General features: G+C 41.8%; 1 protein-coding gene across 2 annotated transcripts; it reads left to right on the top strand.

The window, feature by feature from the left end:
* The first annotated feature begins 7,219 nt into the window (after positions 1 to 7,219).
* On the top strand, positions 7,220 to 18,797 carry ddi2 (DNA-damage inducible protein 2). 2 transcript variants are annotated; one of them, XM_041953192.1, is made up of 10 exons: positions 7,220 to 7,643; positions 9,015 to 9,144; positions 9,734 to 10,033; positions 10,142 to 10,268; positions 10,457 to 10,584; positions 12,617 to 12,745; positions 13,331 to 13,434; positions 13,592 to 13,784; positions 15,793 to 15,841; positions 16,178 to 16,277. In XM_041953192.1, the coding sequence occupies exons 1-9, from the start codon at positions 7,506 to 7,508 to the stop codon at positions 15,801 to 15,803; spliced, it is 1,260 nt and encodes a 419-aa protein (XP_041809126.1). In that variant the 5' UTR covers positions 7,220 to 7,505; the 3' UTR covers positions 15,804 to 15,841; positions 16,178 to 16,277. The 2 variants fall into 2 exon arrangements, with proteins under 2 accessions (XP_041809126.1, XP_041809115.1); XM_041953181.1 differs by lacking the exons at positions 7,220 to 7,643; positions 9,015 to 9,144; positions 9,734 to 10,033; ... (2 more) ...; positions 12,617 to 12,745; positions 13,331 to 13,434 and having other exon boundaries at positions 13,693 to 13,784; positions 16,178 to 18,797.
* The last annotated feature ends 74 nt before the right edge of the window (positions 18,798 to 18,871 follow it).

Raw genomic sequence — 18,871 nt, 5'->3', positions numbered from 1 at the left:
AAACAATTTAGTAAGCTGACAGAGGGAGCTCCAAAAGGTCAAAGTGAATTTCTATATGTACCAAGATGTTTATCAGTAGAGAAGAACATTCTTTCTGACATCACAGAAGATTTTAATCAGGCCATTATTTCTAATTGTTAGGAGAATTTTTCCACCAAAGTGTCAGTAGAAACCAAAAGCAGACAAACTCCAAGGCAAGTTTCATATCAGGAAAGTCAAACTCAAATACTGGTCTTGCATTGTCACAACACAATGTGTTTCCTTCCTTTGTTGCTTGTAATGTTTGGCAAACTTCCACTGTAGCAGAAGTACATGAAAGATCTCACACCTGTCATTCACCTTCCAGAGGAGAAAATGTGGTAAACTGCAATAAGTGACCTCTAGGGTGCCCTTCCAATGGAGAAAACATGATGAAATGTCCTGCATGGTGTCCTCCCAGTGGAGAAAACGTGCTCTTAAAGTGAAGAAAACACAATGCGGTGACCTGTATGGTGATGCAGTGCACGCAGCTAAGGCACTTTTTTTTTGCTCAGACAGCAAAACCACCACTGTGGACAATCCATCTAAAACTAGTGAAGTTCACAAGGCTTCCACGTTTACACAGGGTGGAGATATGGTGGGAGTTAAAGGGTGTCACCAGGCTCTGTGGACTAATAAGACTTGTCCCACCATTAACATGGGCAACAAAAGTAGAGGAGGGGAGTACGTGGAATTAAGGTTTCTGTGTCCTTAAATTGAAACATTTTTTTACAGAAGGAACATCACCTCAAACGAGCCAGCCGTGTCTGCAGCCGTCTTCTCTCCTTCGTTGGCAAAGCACAGAAAACCAGCTCTGTATAATAATAATTTACGCGATAGCGTAACTTTTTCTGTTTCAGCACTATGAGCAAAACATAGCTATAGTACAGATAAAACCCTCAGATAAACAGTAATTGGTAGAGAGTTATCGATCGGGGGGGTGTTTCGATAGATATGCACAAATAAATGGATATACAGCAAGTATGGTGGTTTACCATAAGTAGTGGTATGATTTACATTCAATTCCTATCAACTGAAACATATCTGAACTGCATATCAGTGACTACAAAACTAATTCATACATTGTGCTTCGTACAACAGTTCTCAATGTTACTGATTTTAAGATCTCAGTTTCTTTAGATACTATTAAGAATTACTGTTGTTGTATTGAACAACAACCATTTGTAGAGTTTTTCAGTCAATGTAGTGCTTAACAATCAAATTTAGCTGTTATGTCAAAACCCCGGATTTTCTGTAGGGGAGGGAAACCAAGTGTGGCCATCTGTTGAGTGACCTTGATGTGACTACACCTCTTGATATAGCAGATGAATTAAAGTAATTTCTTTGCTTTTGGCCTCAAAACGGTTTACTCTTCGACCGGTTAGTGTTGAAAGTTGGGTGTGCAGAGCAGAGGTTGTCACGCTTACTAGACAAAGTATTTGCATCCTCTGCTGCCAAGTGACTGTCGGAGTTTTATTAAGCCACGTATGGTCACTCTTAAGACACAACACATGGTCAGCACACATGCACTAACAGGACTGACATAGACTTTTCCCAGCTCATTAAAGTTTTTGTGGGTTTTTTTCTGTTTTTTTTTTTTTTTTTTTTTGTCACCAGATTTCAAGTAGATTAAAAGTACATGTGTTTTTTTGCAGCGGCAACACCATCTGCATGGAATCCACAGAGGAACTATGTGGTTAGCACAACGCTTTGCAGTTTCTGCATGTGATTACAGAAGAAAGATTAAAACTGAAGAAATCCAAGGACACTGACTGCACAGTAGAGGCAATGGTGTTTAATTAAAGGAGGTATAATTTAAAAACACTAGAGTCATTACCCTCCTGCCCTTTTTGTAAATGTTTTATTTGTTTCAATCCTTCTCATTTAGATTAAGATTTTAATGATTAGTGTCTATTTCAGTGCATTGAATGTGCTACGCTAATAAACTTGGTTTGCTTTGATTTGTTGATTTTATGTTCTGTCAGGGAGATAAAACTCAAACTCCAGGTTACAGCAACAACTTAAAAAAATGGCCAATGTGGGAGGTTTTTAAAAAATAATGTTTTTTTTATCATAATTGTCATTAGTTTCAATATGCCTCGTCTTGAATGGGTGTCATTTTCAAGGTATCCAGTAGGTGGTGGCAATAGGACACTTGCTTGAAGAGTTTTTAAGAATAGAAGAAGAAAGTATTCACTAGGCTGGCGGAAGTGGAGGCGGTTGGCAACACTAGACTGAGACTGGATGAGAGGCGGCAGAGGGAAGGAGAGATGGAAGTAGGTAGTAGATTCCGAAGGGGGGAGCAGCGGTAGCAGGGGAAAAGAGAGAGGAGTTTAAGTGTCAGTTGCTTTAAGTGTCAGAGATTTGGACACGTAGCGGTGGTTTGCAAGGGAAAGCAAAGATGTGGCAGATGTGGTGGAGACCATGAATATGGCAAAATGTGATGAGAGGGCAAAACTGAAGTGTTGTAATTGTGGAGGGGAGCATAGCTCAGCATACCGTGGATGCGAGGCTAGCAAGAAAAAGCAGCAGAGGTGCAGAGAATCAGGGTTTCCCAGGGAGTCAGTTATGCAGAGGCAGCAAAAGGGGTTTCAGGAAGCGTTTAGGTAACAATACAAAATGACGCTAAGAACAATGATGCAGGAAAAGATGCAAAAGATGTGATAAGTTGAAGGAGGAAACTCTGCTAGTTAGTAAAAATGACTTTGTATTGTTTACGGCAGATGTAATTAACTGCTCAGCACAGTCAAGGAGCCGAAATGAAAGGATCAAAATAATTGTCAAATCAGCTGAAAAGGGCCTTGATGTGAAGGGGCTGAGTTGTGAAGATGTTAAAGACACTCTTAATGATGATGCCAAGCCATCTCAGACATGGAGTGGATCCTCTTACTGGTCTTGATGTTACTGCAGTGGAATGCAAGAAGTTCAATTGGGAATGGACAAGAATTTAAGAAATGATAATCTGAGAGAGAGACCTAATGTTCTTTGTGTTCAGGAAACATGGCTGAAACCACAGTTGGATTTTATTATAAAAGGATATGTTGCGGTTAGAAGAGATAGGGCATCTGGTATAGTGGGAGGAGTTTCAACATTCATACAGAATGGAATAAGATATAAAATTGTACAAATAAACACAGATCATGAAGCAATTGTGGTTAGGATTTGGACAGACAAAGGTTTGATAGACATAGTTAATTACTATAATCCATGTGAGAAATTAAGTTTAGATATATTAAATTACCTTGAGGGATCAGTGCAAGACAGTGTAATATGGTGTGGGGATTTCAACTCGCATAAATCATTATGTGGAAGCAGTAGCACAGATGAAATGGTTCAGTTGTTGAGGAACTTTTCGATGTTTATGGTTTGGTGTGTCTTAATACAGGGGGAGGAACACGATATAATAGCACGCAAAACACAGAAACAGCAATTGATCTGAAGTTTGGAACCAGTGCAATAGCAGGTGTAAGCACATGGAGTGTGGTATCCTGTGATGACTACAGTTGGCACAAAAAGTTGCTTTGAAAAGGAAAAGAAAATTCCTAGATGGAAATTGGGAAATGCTAATTGGGATGCTTTACAAAAGATCAGTGCAAGCAGATTTTAAAAATTTCAAGAGGAGGACCAGGTGGACGTTGACATATTTATTGAGGATCTATTTAGATAGATAGATAGATAGATAGATAGATAGATAGATAGATAGATAGATAGATAGTTTATTTATCTCCAAGGAGAAATAATTTAATCTGCTGAGGACCAATCCCTAAAAGTGCAGGAGTTAGACATACCAAGAACGTACCCTGGTAGAAAAGTGACTGTGGCAAAGCCATACAAGCAAGAAATAAAGCATTTAGACAACTCAAAAAAATCCATTCTCAGGATGCTCTGATGCAGTATAAAAGAGCCCAGGCAATACTAAGGAAAACAATAAAAATGCAAAAACACACATTTTGGCGGCAATATTGCAACAGCATTGGGAGTGAAGTACAGCTGTCAGATATATGGGGTGTGAATAGGAGAATGGGGGGTCAGAAGAAATGTTGGTTTACCAGTATTAAGCAGTGGGACAAAATGGTTGCTAACAACTTGGAAAAGGCTGAACTTCTAGTACAAACATCTAGGAAAATTCACAGTTCAGAAAATCTCACAGAGGAGGCCAGGCAGAATAGAATTAGAATTAATAAGGAATTAATTAGGAACCCCGACATATTGGAAAAAGTGGAGGTGCCAGGAGATCCGTTAGACCTGCCTTTTAGTATGTTTGAGCTGAGAAGAGCATCATTAGTGCTCGTCAAACTACCCCTGGAAAAGATGGTGTATGCTTCAAAATGTTGGAACACCTGACTGCGGATGCACAAGCCATAGTGTTGAGGTTTTTTAATAGAGTTTTGGAGTGTGGTCAAGTTCCCTCAGTGTGGAAACGAGCAGTAATAGTACCAGTTCAAAAACCAGGAAAGGACCCTCAGATCCATCTAGCTACAGACCTATTGCCTTGACATGGCATCTCTGTAAAATAATGGCATGACTGGTCACAGAGAGATTAATATACTTACTAGAAAGGAGAGCTCTTCTCTCTCCATACCAAAGTGGTTTCCATAGGGGTAGGAACAAACTGGACTCAGTACTGTGTCTAGAGACAGACACCAGGAAAACAGACCAATAAGGAGGTGGTGATAGCTGTCTTCTTTGATGTTGAAAAAGCATACAACATTCTCTGGAAAGAAGGTCTTCTCATTAAATTAAAATCCATTAAAAATCCCTTGGACTGGGTGGGAGGGCACATAACTGGGTGTTGGATTTTTTAATCAATAGGAAAATACAGGTAAGGGTAGAAGCAGAATACTCTCGTATATATGAGGTAGAGAATGGTACTCACAAGGTAGTGTATGTAGTCCATTGCTATTCAATATAATGATCAATGATATATTTTCTAAGGTAGAACAAAATGTAGGGAAATCTTTGTATGTGAATGACGGGGCTTTGTGGGCAAGAGGCCGCAATGTAGCTCATGTGGCTGGGAAAATACAAGCTGCAATACTTGAGGTGGTGGGGTGGGCAAGTAAGTGGGGGTTTAGATTATCGGTGGCAATAACACAAGTGATCTGCTTTTCAAGACGACATAAAATTACACCACTCTCATTTAAAACTAGAGATCGACCGATTATCGACGCATATCGGTATCGGCCTTTTCTTTTTTTTAAATCCGATGGGCCGATATCAAGAAATCAATAAAAACTGGTTTATTTCGGCTCAGATGCAGCCGCCCTCTCTCCTGCCACTTCTGTGTCCAGTGTTTTTCCGCCCATGGTGCCCGCTGATTGGTTAAGCAAGCCACAGTGTGCGTAAGTGGCAGAGCCAAACTGAAGCGGAAGCCGCGGAAGTTTTCTCATGTGGAGAAGCTCCAGAGAGCAAACACATGAGTCGAAGGTAAACAGAAAATTCTCACCAAATTGTAATAAACATCCCAGTGCTCAACATCTCTAACGTAAGAGCAGAGTAAACATTAGCGGCAGCTCTGCTAGTTCGTTTTACCTCCCGACATGTCTGTGAAGTACTTAAAAGAAGGCTGCTGATAATATCGACAGTCAAACAGTCTGTGATAGTATAGCATGTGTGTGTGATTGAGAGAGAGCGTGTATGTCTGTGAATCACTTGAAACAATGCTGTTGGTAAGGTAGCTATTTATTTAAGTTTTTATTCAACTTTATAAAAGATGCTTCTGAGTCCAGGAACTCCTTGCACTTCTGGAGCTTTTTATTTTCTATTTGTTTGGTTAAATAAACATGCTTTATGCATTTAAACGAAGTTAAGTGTTTGTATTATTCAACATTTTTACGCCAATTTTTACACTTTCACTGCAAATGAATATCGGCTCCATATATGGGTTTTTGGCTGCCTGAACTACTAATAATCTGTATCGGTATCTGTTCTGAAAAACCCATATCAGTCGATCTCTTATTAAAACTGTATGGACAACAACTTGAACAAGTTAAAGTCATCATATTTCTTGGGGTCTGGTTTGATGAGAAGCTTACATAGGGCACTCACTTAAGTAAAGTGGTGAGTAAAAGTAAGAGGTTCTTGAATGTGCTGCAGTGTCTGGCAGGACAGGATTGGGGAGCAAGTCGGTCATCTCTACAAAATATATACTGGGTGCTCATGAGATCGATATTTGATTATGTATGTATAGCTTATATGTCAACAGCAGAGTCAAATCTCAAGTAGCTGGATGTTTTGTAAGCTCAGGCCCTGAGAATCTGAAGCGAAGCATTTAAACATTTCCAGTGTCAGCGATGCAGGTGGAAATGGGAGAGTTGCCTCGGCGAATTAGGAGAGGTAAACTAATGTTGGCATACTGGGTCAATCTCCAGGAGCATAGTGATAAGCATCCTGCCAAGAAATTTTAACTGACTGCCGTGAACACAATGAAACTAATTTCAGGAGTTTTGGTTGGATTGGTGACACAAAAGCAAGAGTCGTAGGATTAAATAATTTACAGTACAGCCCCACAGTTCACTCAGATCAGCATTCAGAATGGATATAATCAATGAAATATTCCTAATAATGTACAGAACGCATGTTAAAGGCATATTCAGACGGTTTATCAGGGTCCCTGCTCATGTGGGTGTGGAAGGAAATGAGCAGACAGATATTCTGGCCAAACAAACACTCCGAATTACACAAGTAGACATGCAAGTTCCACTAAGCAAAGCTGAAGTTAAACCATTCATCAGGAAGTATACACAGTCTACATGGCAAAATAGGGACATCAGTGAAACCGGAAGGCACCTATAACAAATACAAAGGCATGTTGGTAATGGGAGGAAGGTGGGCTGCAAACATAGGGAAGAAAACATTGTAACACATCTGAGGATAGGTCACACAGGTCTCAATCGCCCATTGCATAAAATAGGTAAGCACCCTACTGGAAACTGCTCACCATGATTTTACACTAACAGGACTTCTGGGGAAATCACCAGGCAAGATACAATATTACATTGTTAAGTTCATTAAAGAAACTGAGTTAAGTAACATAATCTACTTTTTTTATTATTATGTATTTATTTATTTATTTATTTTATTTCACTGCGTAACCTCTTGTCCAAACTCCAGTCCAGTTGGTGGCGGTAATGCACCAACCGCCAATAAACCCCACACAAGAATAGGAAGAAGTATTCACGACTCAAATTCTGTAATGCGACATGTCGAAAAAACAAGCTGGATGAAATGCGGCAGTATTGAGCAATACTTGATGTTTAGTTGTTTATTTAAGAGAATCTGTCACATCAGGCTTTTACCCAGTAAGTGCAAAGCAGTCACTGTCTTTCTGTGTTTCCCCTTTGACGCCTTTTCTACTGAAACACGTCTTTAAAACTTGGAAAAATCCACAGAACAATTTGGTTTTCATCTGTGAGACAAGGAACTAAACACACCAACCGCAGTCCTGTTGCAGCGGGTTTGTCTAGTGATTCTACCCCAAAAAAGCGATGCTGGTCACCGTTTTCTGCGCGCCGAGGGATCGTCCAGAAACCACCTTCGCCCTCGATGTGTCCCCAGACCTGGAGCTGAGAGACTTTGTAGCACTTTGCGAACTGGAATCAGGAATCCCAGCTGGAGAAATTCAGGTAAGACTCAGGCTAGCTGTAGCCAGAGAGCTAACGTAGCGAATAGCTAGCCAGCTAGCTGACTTGCTAGCATGAATCGGACTTTTCCTGTTTGATGGACCGAATGTTGCGAAGCTTCGGTTATCAACAACAGACAGACTTGTCGCTTTACCATAACCTGACCGAAAGTCAACCTAATGGCAAACCAATGAAGCTAATTGTTGTCTGAGTCGTTAACAGTGCCAGGGCAATTGTTTAGGCTAACGGTTACATGAGGTTTCCCCCAGTAACTTAAACACTTGCTTCTTTATTTAGTCAAACGTCCGTGTCACAAGTAACGTTAGTTAACGGTTTTCTAATGTTAACTCAAGATATGGGGGAATGTTACGTCTTGACAGAGATCAAGTCTTGGTCACTAAAACATGCTAAGATACTTCAACAAACTACACACATGGTTGACGTGGTATATGCCTAGCATAATTGTAACGGTAACTTTAGAGAAGTTTTTAAGTTTATTGGAGAATTGTCGAGCCATCAGATTTATAGACCAAAAACACAGGTACGTTACGCAATAACCTCAACGCATTCAATGTTGCCGTGCAGTGTATACTTCGCTTGCAGAGCTCTAATTATGTCTTTATTGGGGCTATATCAGACAGGTTTACAGTCAACTCTATTTCAGCTTGTATGTCAGTAGTTTAGGTTGGATTGGGCCAATGTTACATGCGAGTAGCTTAAATGATCTATCAATTGACAGAAAATGAATTGGCAGATATTTAGATAGTAAATCTATGGGATTGTTTTTACTTTTCTAGCAAAAAGTGAAGTTATTTAATTTCAGTTTCTAAATGATGAGGATTTGATGCGTTTTGAGCAGACTGTACAACGCAATCCAACACTATTGCCTTAGAAAACTGGCTTCAAACATACCTCACCTTCCTTTCCCAATTTCTAGAGTTTGGTCTGTGCATATAAAATATGTTCGTGGGTAAAGGGAAACAGAAAGTGAGTGTGATAAGTCAACTTGGCACCATGACACCAGCCAAGTGGCCTGCAGTAATAGAACTTTGTAGATCTTGTTGGAAGGAAGTGTAGTCAGGTAGACCACTGAATTAGCTAGTCAGTGAAACTGTAAACTATACTATACTATACTTCAACTATATACATAAGTAGTCTGGTTTACTTATGGAAAACTAGAGTTTGCTAAAGCAAGTGCCACCTAATGACTGCTGCGCTTTGTGATCTACTGAATCTGTGTTAAGCATGCTTAGTTTATCCAGTCATGTGGGTTCTCTAATCTTAATATCCACATCAAATACAAAGGAAGCAACAATTTATAAATGTTCTGCATAATGATTATAAAATGTAATTCTGTATGTTTTGTATAAACAGATCACATATGTAGAACAGCACCTAAAAGACCCCACTCGTGCCTTGGGGACCTACGGTGTTAAGGATGGAGATGTGGTGGTTCTCAGGCAAGCTGACAGAAGGCCACCACCAACTCAGCCAGCCTTCCCAGGTAACACACGTGTTTGATAAAAATCTATGAAAGCTATTGACCCCAGTCTGATACCAAATTCCAGTTAAGATGCTGATTACTGTGCATTAATTTTGCATGAAACTCCTTTGTGGGTGCAATGTTGTCACGTGGTTTGATGTGTGTCCACAAGAAGAAGGATGATGGGTTGCAACTTTTTGAGACAGACTAGAATGGAAAGTTCAAAAATGGGCAAGACTAAAACAACGAAAAGGACACTGATAAGTAACATTACTGCTTTTTTATTTACTCTAAATTTTGAGAGGGAGGTGCTGCTTCTTTCACATCCAAATACATTAATACACTCATCTAACCTGTATTGCTGGTGTTAGTTCTAGTTAGCGAAGTAGAGTAGCTTTTTTTCTTTTCTTTTTTTATCATGGGAGGGGCTGGCTGGTTGCGACAAAATCAAATGAGTCATCGAAAGTATGAGGGAAGTAAGTGCAGTTTACAGGGAGAGACAAGTGTATGTAGTGTACAGATTAATGCATCATCTCTCTGTATTTAATAAGCAGGGTTTTTGTACATGCAAAATGCTAATCTTTCACCGTTTGTCCTCTGTGCTCCTTAGGTCTGCCCCACATTGATTTTCGTTCTATAACAGTCCCTGGCACCTCTTCTTCAACCAGTCAACGGGGTACCGTAAGGCCACAGCAACAGGCTTCACAGTCACCGCAGCATCAGCAGTCACAGCAGCAGCAACCGCCCGCCGCACAAACTTCCACGCCGATGGCCTTTCGTGGCTCCTCACCTCAGGGGCTGGATGACCCTTCCTTACTTCAGCAGATGCTATTATCCAATCCACATGAGCTTTCACTGCTCAAGGAGCGAAACCCGCCACTTGCTGAGGCCCTGCTGAGCGGAGACTTGGGTAAACAGAAAAAAGAGGCAATGGCTCCACATGCCTCAGTTTGTGTTTATGGTCTTTTACTGTTAAGCAGATATGAATCAGTCAGTTTAATGGTCTATTTTTCCCCAGAGCGTTTCACCAAAGTGCTGCAGGAACAACAGCAGGATCGAGCCAAGAGAGAACAAGAGAGGATTAGACTTCTGACAGCTGATCCTTTTGATTTGGAAGCCCAAGCAAAGATTGAGGAGGATATCAGGTATGGTGTAGACCACACATTTTGTTGACCACCAGATATTGCAGTGTAATGATTTGTAGCATAATGATATTTGTAATTGTCATGAATTTGACTTTACTGTTAAGAACTACCTCAAGGCAAAGTAGCTTGTTCGCCAAACTTAGGTAGCATGTTTTTATTTTTTACCCTTGGATTTGTTCGTATTCCAGGCAGCACAATGTGGAAGAAAACATGACCATTGCCATGGAGGAGGCCCCAGAAAGCTTTGGACAGGTGGTTATGCTGTACATTAACTGCAAAGTCAATGGGCACCCTGTGAAAGCTTTTGTTGACTCAGGTAATGAGCATTAAATCCTGATCCCATCTGTCGTAGTTACAATTTTCTGGTCATGAACAGGAATGCTACTGAAATGTTGGTGTGCTACATATTGGCTGATCCCGATTGTTTGTTTTGTTTTGTTTTGTTTTGTTTTGTTTTGTTTTGTTTTGTTTTGTTATAGCAACTGGTATAAGAGTATTATAGGTCAGTTTGACTGCTATATAGTGTATCAGGATCTGTACAGTGTGTAAGTAAAGAACCACAAAGTCAATCTTGCTGGTTTATTCTGTCAACAGCATGCTTGTACTTAGTCTGTTCAATCAGGAATCAGCAATTCAATCAGTGTGTTCAAACAAAGGACTCCCAAGCATCACTGCTACAGAGAGTCTAGAGGGACAACTGAAATATGCCTTGTAATTACATACATAACATTATGTGAGGATAATCTTTTTCCTCTGTAGAGCTGAAGCACATTGATTTGCTCAGCCTCTCCCTCTGTCTCTCTCTCACAAACATATTAACAGTGGAGCCATCAGTGAACAGCCCCTCCTCTGCGCACATTCAAAACATGATCACACCCGCAGCGTTGTCAACTTTGGAACTTTCCGGCTAGATTTAGCTTCTTTTCAGACCCTCTTACAGACTTTATTTGTAGCAAGCAACTGTCAGCGACGCAATGCACGGCTGTTCTGCCAACAGTGCTGGGGTCTCCCTCCCCCTCCTTTTACACTGTGTAGGCAGTCAGTGTGTGGATCTGTTGTGTGTGGGGCTGGCAGGAGGATACTGCTCTCTGAAGGAGAAGGAGTTTAGTTGTACTGAGATATTAGCAAAACAGAGTACCTACAGAGTACCTAGACACTTGATAACACACACGTGAGAAAGCTGAGCAGTGTCGATTGCATATTCTTGCTGGATATCAGCTGACAACGATCAGTGACCAATCGATCTGGGCGTCCCTACAAGATAAGCAACGATGAAGTTAGTACTCTACGTCAGTATTACAAAATCATAGCCTAATTGTTTTGCCTAACACTTAAACCATCATCATTAATCACTCATTTCCGTGTGCTTAGGAAACATTGATGTTTATTGCGCCTCAAAATGCTTTACTTTTTTAATTTCCTCAATGCAATACTTGTTAGCAACAACACAGTGTTTGAAAAAGCATGTTCATGTTCAAACACACTTAAGTTGGAGCATTTCTTCTAACCACCTCTTTATAGCTACTTTCTTTTTCTGTTGCCATAAGTAAATTAGAATTTAAAAAAAAAAATGCATACTAGTCAAAAGGTAAGCATCCTAACCAGATGCCTGACCCACCTCAGCAAGCTCCTTTCAATGTAACAACGCAGAGGTTCAAACCTGAGCTCTTTCTGGATATCTGAACTCCTCACCCTGCCCTGAGGGTGAACCGAGACTTCTACTTGTGATCTCATTCCCCTTGTGATCTTTACAACGCCAGTATGACTCAACCAAGATCCGGAACGGCCAGAAATATGTAAGGGATAATGCCCTATGAGGTGTCCACACTTCGAAGGGCATTATCCCGCTTATAGCATGGTCATGTTTCAAAGAAAAGTGACCATGCTATGAAAATATTAAGCTATCCAGCCATGCCATTGTCCCTAAATCATTATCAAGATTTTCACGGACAAAATTATAGTGCATGTCTTCTGTCAGCTGCAGCCTGAAGAGTGGCGAGTTGAATAGGGAATGGGAAGTGAGGTGATCGCTTATGTGATACAAAGTATCAGTAATTTCAGAGTGGCAGTGTACTTGTTGCAGCTTGTGTGGTACAGTCACCATCCTGTGCTGTTCAGAGAACAAGATATTTTTGATTTTTTTCAAGGTCTGACTCAGATGGAGGCTGGTAGCTTTACCCCCTTTCTTGCACGGTAGCCTAAGTGTGGCTTGAATTTGGTGTCAGTCTTGACAATGAATTCAGTGTCCCCCCCCAGGGATTTATCATTGTGTCTTCATTACACAGGCCATTTTAGATTTTTGGTTAGGTTTAAACGTTTTGTAGAGCTTGACGTTCTTTGTCTTTTAGGAGCCCAGATGACCATCATGAGCCAAGCATGTGCTGAGCGCTGTAACATCATGCGGCTGGTGGACCGTCGCTGGGCCGGGATCGCCAAGGGAGTGGGCACACAGAAGATCATTGGCAGAGTTCATTTGGGTGGGTGTTGGATTTGTTTTTTGTTTTTTTTTTTGGGTGTTCTCTTTGAGTGACACTGTATTTTGGATGCAAGTCCATACTATTTCTCAGAAGAATGTTAAATGTATGCTATTTCAGTTTTAGCAGACATTTTTCCTGGCAACACTCAGGGAAACTCTGCATTGAGAACGTGCTGAATCATTAGATAGCCTAGCCTGGCACATTTACTGGATGTACTTGAGTCCACTTCCTATTTACTCTCACCCATAGTTGTGCTTTGAAATAAGTACTTCAGAATAATAACTTGGCTGTTGGATTTTGTACAGTGTGTGGCATTGTAAGAAACATCATCACTGCAAGTTTAACAAAGGCATTGGCAGACATGAAGTTCATTACTTCCTGCAGATGCCCACAAGCTAGCTAAGCAAGGCTAAGCTTACCTTTCGATATACCTTTTGAAACTGCACGCAGAGATAAAACGTGACATCAGAGATTGTCTGACTGGTAGAATAATTTCCCCAAACTTGATCTGTACCTTCAGTTTCATTCATACCCAAATCTCTGCATGACATGTCAGTTAAAATTGTGTGTCTTGTGCTGATGTAGCTCAGGTCCAGATAGAGGGAGATTTCCTTCCATGTTCTTTCTCCATCTTGGAGGACCAGCCGATGGACATGCTGCTTGGACTGGATATGCTGAAGAGACACCAGGTGTGAGCTTCTTCTATCTGATCACAGTGTGCAGTACAGTATTAGATTGGAATCAATTAGATAACACAGGGGTTTCCATTTTCTGTTCTCTGTAATCCAAATGCACAGGAAAGCTGAAGAATATCTGAGAGCATTACTTGTCCTGTTTTTCTTCTAGTGTTCGATCGACCTGAAGAAGAGTGTGCTTCTAATAGGCACCACGGGCACTGAAACCCGCTTCCTGTCTGAAGCAGAGCTGCCAGAGTGTGCCCGACTGGCATACGGAGCAGAGGGGCGTGAAGACGCCCGTCCAGATGAGATAGCTGACAGAGAACTGGCAGAGGCACTTCAGAGGTCCATACAGGAAAGCGGTAAGAAACAGTCTCCCATCTCTGCAGCTTGTTTGTGATTGGGCTTTTTTCAGCTCAGGTAGAACCACATTTGCATGTGCCACTTAAAGCTTCTTACTCTCAACCCCATTGATGCAGTCATCTGAATTTTCAGCTACGTGATCACTTCATGTCATCACCTCAGCAAATTGAATGTGCTTTAGAATAAGATGAGGTCTGTAAGGTAAATATAAGCATACACGTATAAGAAAAGAATATACATTAGATTTGGGATAAGATCAAGCTTTTTAGGCTTAAAAGGAAACACTCATGATTAGCCTATTGCTTGTTTTCTGTATGGAAAATCTTGGGTTACATGAAAGGCACTTTTTTTCAAATTTATCATCATTATTATGATTTGAGCTGCCTTTTGTGGGTGTGATGCTGTTATTGTTTAATGTATTTATAAACACCTGTATTTCGGGGATCTATGGAGAAAACACTTAACCACTTGACACACTCCGTTAGCAAGGAGCCATCAGTGCTAATCGACAGCGCTGAGTGTGTCTTACTGCAGTGAGTTCAGCATGGGCTGTTAAATGTTGTCAGATTCTGTGTTGGACTACAGTGCAGATGGATCTCTGAAGGAGTGTGAGAACAGCACTTGAAGGCACGAAGGGACTAATAGAAACGTAGGTGGTTATTTGTATGAGCAAGAATGTCTCACACAGACAATGAAATAAAAAATAAAGTCCGTAAGATATCAGAGCAGCACTAAGAGAAATCTGAATCTTGCTGTCATGATTAAAACACCCTGCTGCTGGCGATTAACAGACTGTTTTAGCGTTAATAATGCATTGACAGTAAAACGCTTGGGTCCAAGTTTACTTCCGGGCATGGCATGGTTTTCATGTGTGCACTTGAACGATGACTAAAAATAGCTCCATAGTGTTGACATACTAATGACAATACCATCAACATTGCTAAGCAAGCTTAACAACTCCCAGCATGTCAAACCAAAGACTTACACCAAGGTAAATAGGGGAGTATGAGCATGGTCGTGTCAGTCACATGGCGACCACTGCCACATTTTTTTTCCTCTGATTTATGAGATAGTTTTCTAATAATTATGAGATGACGGCCTCATAATTACGCGAGTTTTCTCTTTATCAAGAATTGTACAGTTGTCAGTCAAACTGCTTGCTCCTACAGAAATGTTGGCATGGCTGATCTGCTAATAGTGGCTGATCGTAGCTGGATGGTGCCATATCATCTCAGTGTGACGATATGTACCGTGAGGTGATATAAATTTGTCAACCATTCAGTTATAGTGTTTGTACCTTGATAGCTAGGCCTTACATCCATATCTCTGGGTGTATTAGGCTATTGTTGCCAACGTTGCAGAAAAACGAGCAGATTGGATTTTTAGATGATTTTAGCATCCACATGATGAAGTTTCTTGGTTTAGCAGGTGTTTAATTTACTGGATTAATATGTAACAGCACTCTTGTTTGGTTAGATTATCCATATTATGATTGTCGAACCATAATCATGTGTTTCCCTTTAATGCTTTTCAAGGCTCACACTGGCATTTGTGCTATAGCCATTGATACACTACAGTCTTTTGTCATTGTTTCCATTTGGCAGTCTTGTCCAGTGAAGGCTGTGCATTGCAAATGGAATTGGAAAAAAAAGTTGCAATGAATTCAGGCTCATGTTCGGGTACAGCAGCCACATTGTGGAATAAGGCAGTCCTCCACCAGAGAAGAGGCATCAATCAAATCATTTTGGTCTTTATTAAGGTTAAGTGATTTTTCTCAAATGTTCAACTGATGTGACCTCAATTGAGCTCTCTGAGGTTCCGTGGCAGGATGTGTGATTACGCGGCGAGCTCTCTGTCAGGACATAGGCTCAAGTTGTTTTTGGATGACACTTTTCACATCTGTGTGTGTGAAAAGGCTGATAAGTTGGTGCATGCTCTGTGTGTGACTGCTAACTTTCTCCGTCCCTTTGCATGATGTGTGTGGTGTGTGCCCTAACCCCTGAGCAGGACAGCACTGATGCATTTGGAGACAGCTGGAGAGGGCCCTACCAACCAGGTACTGCAAATTCACAAGTCCATGCCAGTGCTTAGTCCATTGCTATTTTTGTCTTTTATTTTGCTGTTATTTTGCTGCTGGATCGGTTAATTGATGTTGTACTTCTGTTTGTACTTATTCATGTATTTATTCTGAATACATATAAGTGTAAAAAAGCGGAAAAAGTAGCACAAGTAACAAACTATGTGCAGCGGGTATTCAAGAAAAAGAGTTTCTGTGTTCTGGGTTGTTTTCTTTGATATTATTAAAATGCATATTGTCCAGAATAATGCTTCCAGACTGGGTCCACACGAATTCCAGCTGTTTAATTCTCAATTATATTTTCTCTTAAAATAGACACTGCAGATGGACAAACTACCTCACGGCAGCCCCCACCATTTACATTACCCAGAACCTTACACCAAATGTCCTCATCCACCTCCCCTTCCCAAAGCCCTTCCTCTGGCCAGCCCCAGTCCCTGGATCGCTCTCAGTCTGCCCCGGCCACCATGGAACAGGCCTCAGCACCAGGGCTGTGCCAGGCCCTATCTGGCCTCCAGGAGCCTCCTCTGCCTTCATCCCCAGTAGAGGATTCTGGTCCTACACCTCATCAGGTCAGCCCTCTGCCTGTTCATAGCAACTCCGAAGTGCCCCCTGTACCCAGTCCTTCAACAGACGTCCTCCGTACATGTACCCCTCACTCAGACGTGACTACTGTATCCCAGTATCCAGGGGGTGAGGTACAGCCTGGAGCCACAGAGGGGGTTTCTGAATCAGACGAGGTGATGAACAGCTCCATGCAGCCCCATCCAGAGGAACTTTCCCCCATTCAACCCATGGAGCAGGAGGCGGCCGAGTCTGACGCAGCTGATGTCACAGAAGCCTGTCCGAGTGATCTTAGCCGATCCAACTCGGTTGAAATGGAGTCCCCCACTGCCTCCCAGGGCGCAGTGTCCTCTGAGACGGACCAGCCTGAAGGAGAGCACTGCTCCAGTTCCGAGAGCATCCCCTCACTGGCGGCCGCTCTGATGGAGCTTCACGAGCTGCTGGTGTCCAACAACCGGGCCCAATCCCAAAACCGCAGCACCTCCTGCTCCCCCTCTCATCCATTCAAACAGGAAACAGATGAAGTGGCCCTCAAGCCATGCACACCGACACCTGAAAACACCCAGCATATCCCCTCTACTGCCATCACAGCCAGTGCAGAATCAAGCGATGCCAAAGCCAACCATGCTGCTGCTGTGTCTGATGAGGGACCATCTAAGTGTCTTGTGCCTGACCTCTCTGGCCAGGATGAGCATCTGGGCGGAGATAGAGCAGAGACTGTGGAGGCCCAAGGACCACCGCAGCGTCCAGATGACTCCGGGGAGAGGAGGGCAGATAGCCGAGGGCAAGATGAAGCCAATAACATCAGCATTTTTCAGCCTGAGCCAGAGGTTCCTCCTGATCCTGCAGGGGACCTGGAGTTCAGGGAACCTCCTGAGGGGCAGCAGGGGAGAGGGGTTGCAGATGGACGAGCCTCCGGCACCAACACCCCAGACACTGTTGGCCTCCAGACTGAGCACACTTTTCTCAGCCCACTGTCTATGGCAGTGGGCTCACCTGAGGAAGTTTCGAGCACCTCACCCCCCTCTTCTCCTCCTCTTGCTCAGGCTCCCCAGCTTGCACCTCCAGCTCCTTCTCTCCCTTCTCCGCATCCCTTTATAGAACAATTTCCAGCTGAGCACATCCAGAGAATCCAGGCAGCAGGGTTTTCTGCCATGGAGGCTGCAGAGGCACTGGAAAGAGCCCATGGGGTTGTGGAGCTAGCTCTGCTGGCACTACTAGCCCGCAGTATCACTGTGCCCACCTAGACTCATAACTAGTCATACGAGTCCCCAGCCTCCCAACTCAGCATCTGTCTTATTTATACCTTGTTACTGATCCAGACGTCTCAGTCCCTCCTTAGCAGGGAGCACGTATAAACACAGGGAAATGCTGTCTCTTGGTTTGTCGCACAGAATATCCAAGAACAAACAGGACAACTGGTAATACTTTTCTGGATATTGCAGATATGTGAGGTGTGTTTGCATGCAGATGTTTTGGGTGCCCACCCATTTCATTGGTTTTTAGAGATTTGGTATGGTAGATTGATTTTCTTCTTGTTTTTTCGTCCAACATTGACATATTATTAAATGCCCAATGTATGATTGATTCTTGAACCATTAAACATTATAATTTCCCCTTCGATATGTCATAACATGATTGTTGTTTCAGTTATGGAGCATCAATAAAGAAAAAAAATCTCAAACTGGAGTAGCGTTGCTCCTGCTCTCCACCTCAGAGTAACTCTGCTGAGCTTTAGATCATTCAGCGCAAACATGGATATTTGAAGCAATTTGCTGATAAATAAAGCATCATGTTGATTTTTATGTTTGTAGGCCCTTCAATCATAAATGAGAACCCAATGATGGAGGACCTACATTGTGGAAACCGCTGCAGTTGAGAAGGGTTGATTTCTGATCAAGTTTACAATGAATTTCTCCAGATAAGTGGATACCCCTACATACACGGCCATTATCACTGAAATATCAAGCAAGCCACATGTTTGTTGACGTATGATCCTAGATGGCATTTTTTGGTTCAGTATGTGAATTACAGAAGGTTATCTTGTACTGTATGTATCATTCTCCACAGTTTGAGAGCTTTGCCATGTGTAGATTACAAAAGTGTTTGTAGCTCCTGTTCAGAAAGTCCTTTTATTTTGTGTCAAATCATCATAGTGTGTTCATATCTTTTAAAAACACCCATTTTCATTTTGTAATCTGTTAGAATACGGCCATTTATGCCTGTCAGATGTTTTGTCCGTACATTATATATCAAGTATTTTAATGGCTTTATTTCAGTCATATACCAACAATGTTCAGGCAGATTGAATTATCTACTTTTATCTTGTATGAAGTTTTAAATTGAAAATAAAATGGAACTAGTATTTGTACACTGTGTACGAATGTATTCCTTACTTCCTGTAAATGCAAACAACCCTTTTTCAAAATGAACATAATTCAAAAA

The sequence above is a fragment of the Chelmon rostratus genome, chromosome 2 (assembly GCF_017976325.1).
Source record: "Chelmon rostratus isolate fCheRos1 chromosome 2, fCheRos1.pri, whole genome shotgun sequence".
NCBI classification, from domain to species: Eukaryota; Metazoa; Chordata; class Actinopteri; order Chaetodontiformes; family Chaetodontidae; genus Chelmon; species Chelmon rostratus.
Note: the sequence above shows the minus strand (reverse complement) of the source record. Positions and strands in the feature narration are given on the sequence as shown.